Here is a 1,784-nt window from a genome sequence, read left to right on the forward strand (position 1 = left end):
TGTAGAGAAATCAGTTCTCGCTGCATTGTTGTTAATAAGTTCAATGAACTCCTCTTGTGCTGTCTCAGAAACATCTTCAACTTTGACTGTGATTGGGCTTCTGGGAAGTGCAAATGGGGTGTCAGGTAGATTTGGAAAGTACGATGAAATTTCTTCTGCAAGTATGTGCAAGTATTCTTTCACAGAAATTACCATCGTAATCCTTTTGTCTGGTTCAATGTCATGTTCCTCAAAGAAAGCAGATAGGGTAGGCAACATGTAAATTTTATTTTCATCTAATTTTTTTTTGCCAAAGCTGAAGTTTCATTTGGAATGATTGGATCTTTTCAGACAAATTGAGGCATGTTGCATTTGGTCCTTGCAGTGATAAATTTAACTTATTCAAGATGGCAAAGATGTCAACCAAGTAAGCTATTTTCTGCAGTTCACTTTTATTGCCAAAAAGTGCTTCGAACTGCGGTCTTGCTTTCTGATTAAAAAACGTTTTGAGTTCATCACGAAGCTCAAAAACACATTTTAAAACTTTTACTCTTGACAACCATCTCACTTCAGTGTGAAATAGCAGAGCATTGTTCGGCGCATCCAACTCATTGCACAGTTGCAAAACCAGTCGACTGTTTAAAGTGCTTGCCTTTACAAAATTGACACAACTTATGACACTTTTCATTACTTCTTGTAACTCTTGTGGCAGCGTCTTCATTGCTAATATTTGCCAGTGAGTTCCGATGACTTTTGGTGACTCATTCAGTACCAAACGTTGAAATCCAGATCGACATCCTAGCATAGCTGGAGCACCATCTGTGCAAACACCACAAACCTTTTCCCAAGAGATCTTATGCTCTTTCAGAAATGAACCAACTGTGTCAAATACATCACGTGCAGTAGTTGTCGTTTCAAGAGGTTTGCAGAAAAGAAACTCATCTTTAAAGGTGCCATCATTAATATACCTCATGTAAACCAGTAACTGTGAACAGTTTGCAACATCTGTAGATTCATTAAGCTGGATACTAAATATTGGAAGTGGAGCAGATTTAATTTGCTGGATTACCTGATCAAGAATATCAGCAGACATGCCATCTATTCTTTTGCAGACAGTGTCGTTAGATAAGGAAATTGCATTCAATTTTGTAACAAATTTGTCTCTGATCATAACTCAAACAATGTCTTTGGACAGCAAATCCTCAGCAATGGTTTGAGGTTTCATAGCTCTGGCGATTCTGAGTGCCACCACATATGAAGCTTCAACAGCTGCTACGTTTTGCTTGTGGTACTTGCCACCAGTGTCAAGTCTGGCTTTCTTGAGTCCATCAGCTTTGCTTCTAAAATAGTTGGTATCCTTGCAGGCAAAGCTCTGATGCTTGCTATCAAAATGGCGTTTTAGTTTGTTCAGCTTCATAGATTCGGCTGCTAGAACTTCACAACAAATAACACATTGCAGTTTCTCAATTCCTTCTGTAATTATTGAGGTAAAACCATACTATAAAAAATCTTCACTATATTTTCTTTTCTTAACGTTCTTCTCTACACAATCCATTGTCATGGGATGATTTGCTAATGTAAATAATATATAACAATAGCTTTAATAATACAAAAGATGATACATGGTATAGTTCAGTCAATACAGTTCATTAAAGTTTCCTAATTTTCCTCTCTGTGTTGTTTTTCTTACATACCTGTTGCTATCACAAGGGGGCAGTATTCACATCAACCACAGCTGAATATAAAAAGACTGATCAGCATCCAGATTAAGTTCCCATGGTACAGATATTTGTTTTGCAGTAGTT

The 1,784-nt window shown here is 37.2% G+C and overlaps 1 protein-coding gene across 1 annotated transcript in view; it reads right to left on the reverse strand.

The window, feature by feature from the left end:
- The window catches only part of LOC109373960 (zinc finger BED domain-containing protein 5-like), a gene marked incomplete at its 3' end in the record, with an annotated part of 2,210 nt that continues 426 nt past the window's right edge, over positions 1-1,784 (reverse strand). The window contains 2 exon segments of the mRNA XM_019628227.1: positions 1-285; positions 287-1,551. Coding sequence (XP_019483772.1) covers positions 1-285; positions 287-1,551 — 1,550 coding nt within the window.

This window comes from Hipposideros armiger, unplaced genomic scaffold (genome assembly GCF_001890085.2).
Source record: "Hipposideros armiger isolate ML-2016 unplaced genomic scaffold, ASM189008v1 scaffold_762, whole genome shotgun sequence".
NCBI lineage: Eukaryota > Metazoa > Chordata > Mammalia > Chiroptera > Hipposideridae > Hipposideros > Hipposideros armiger.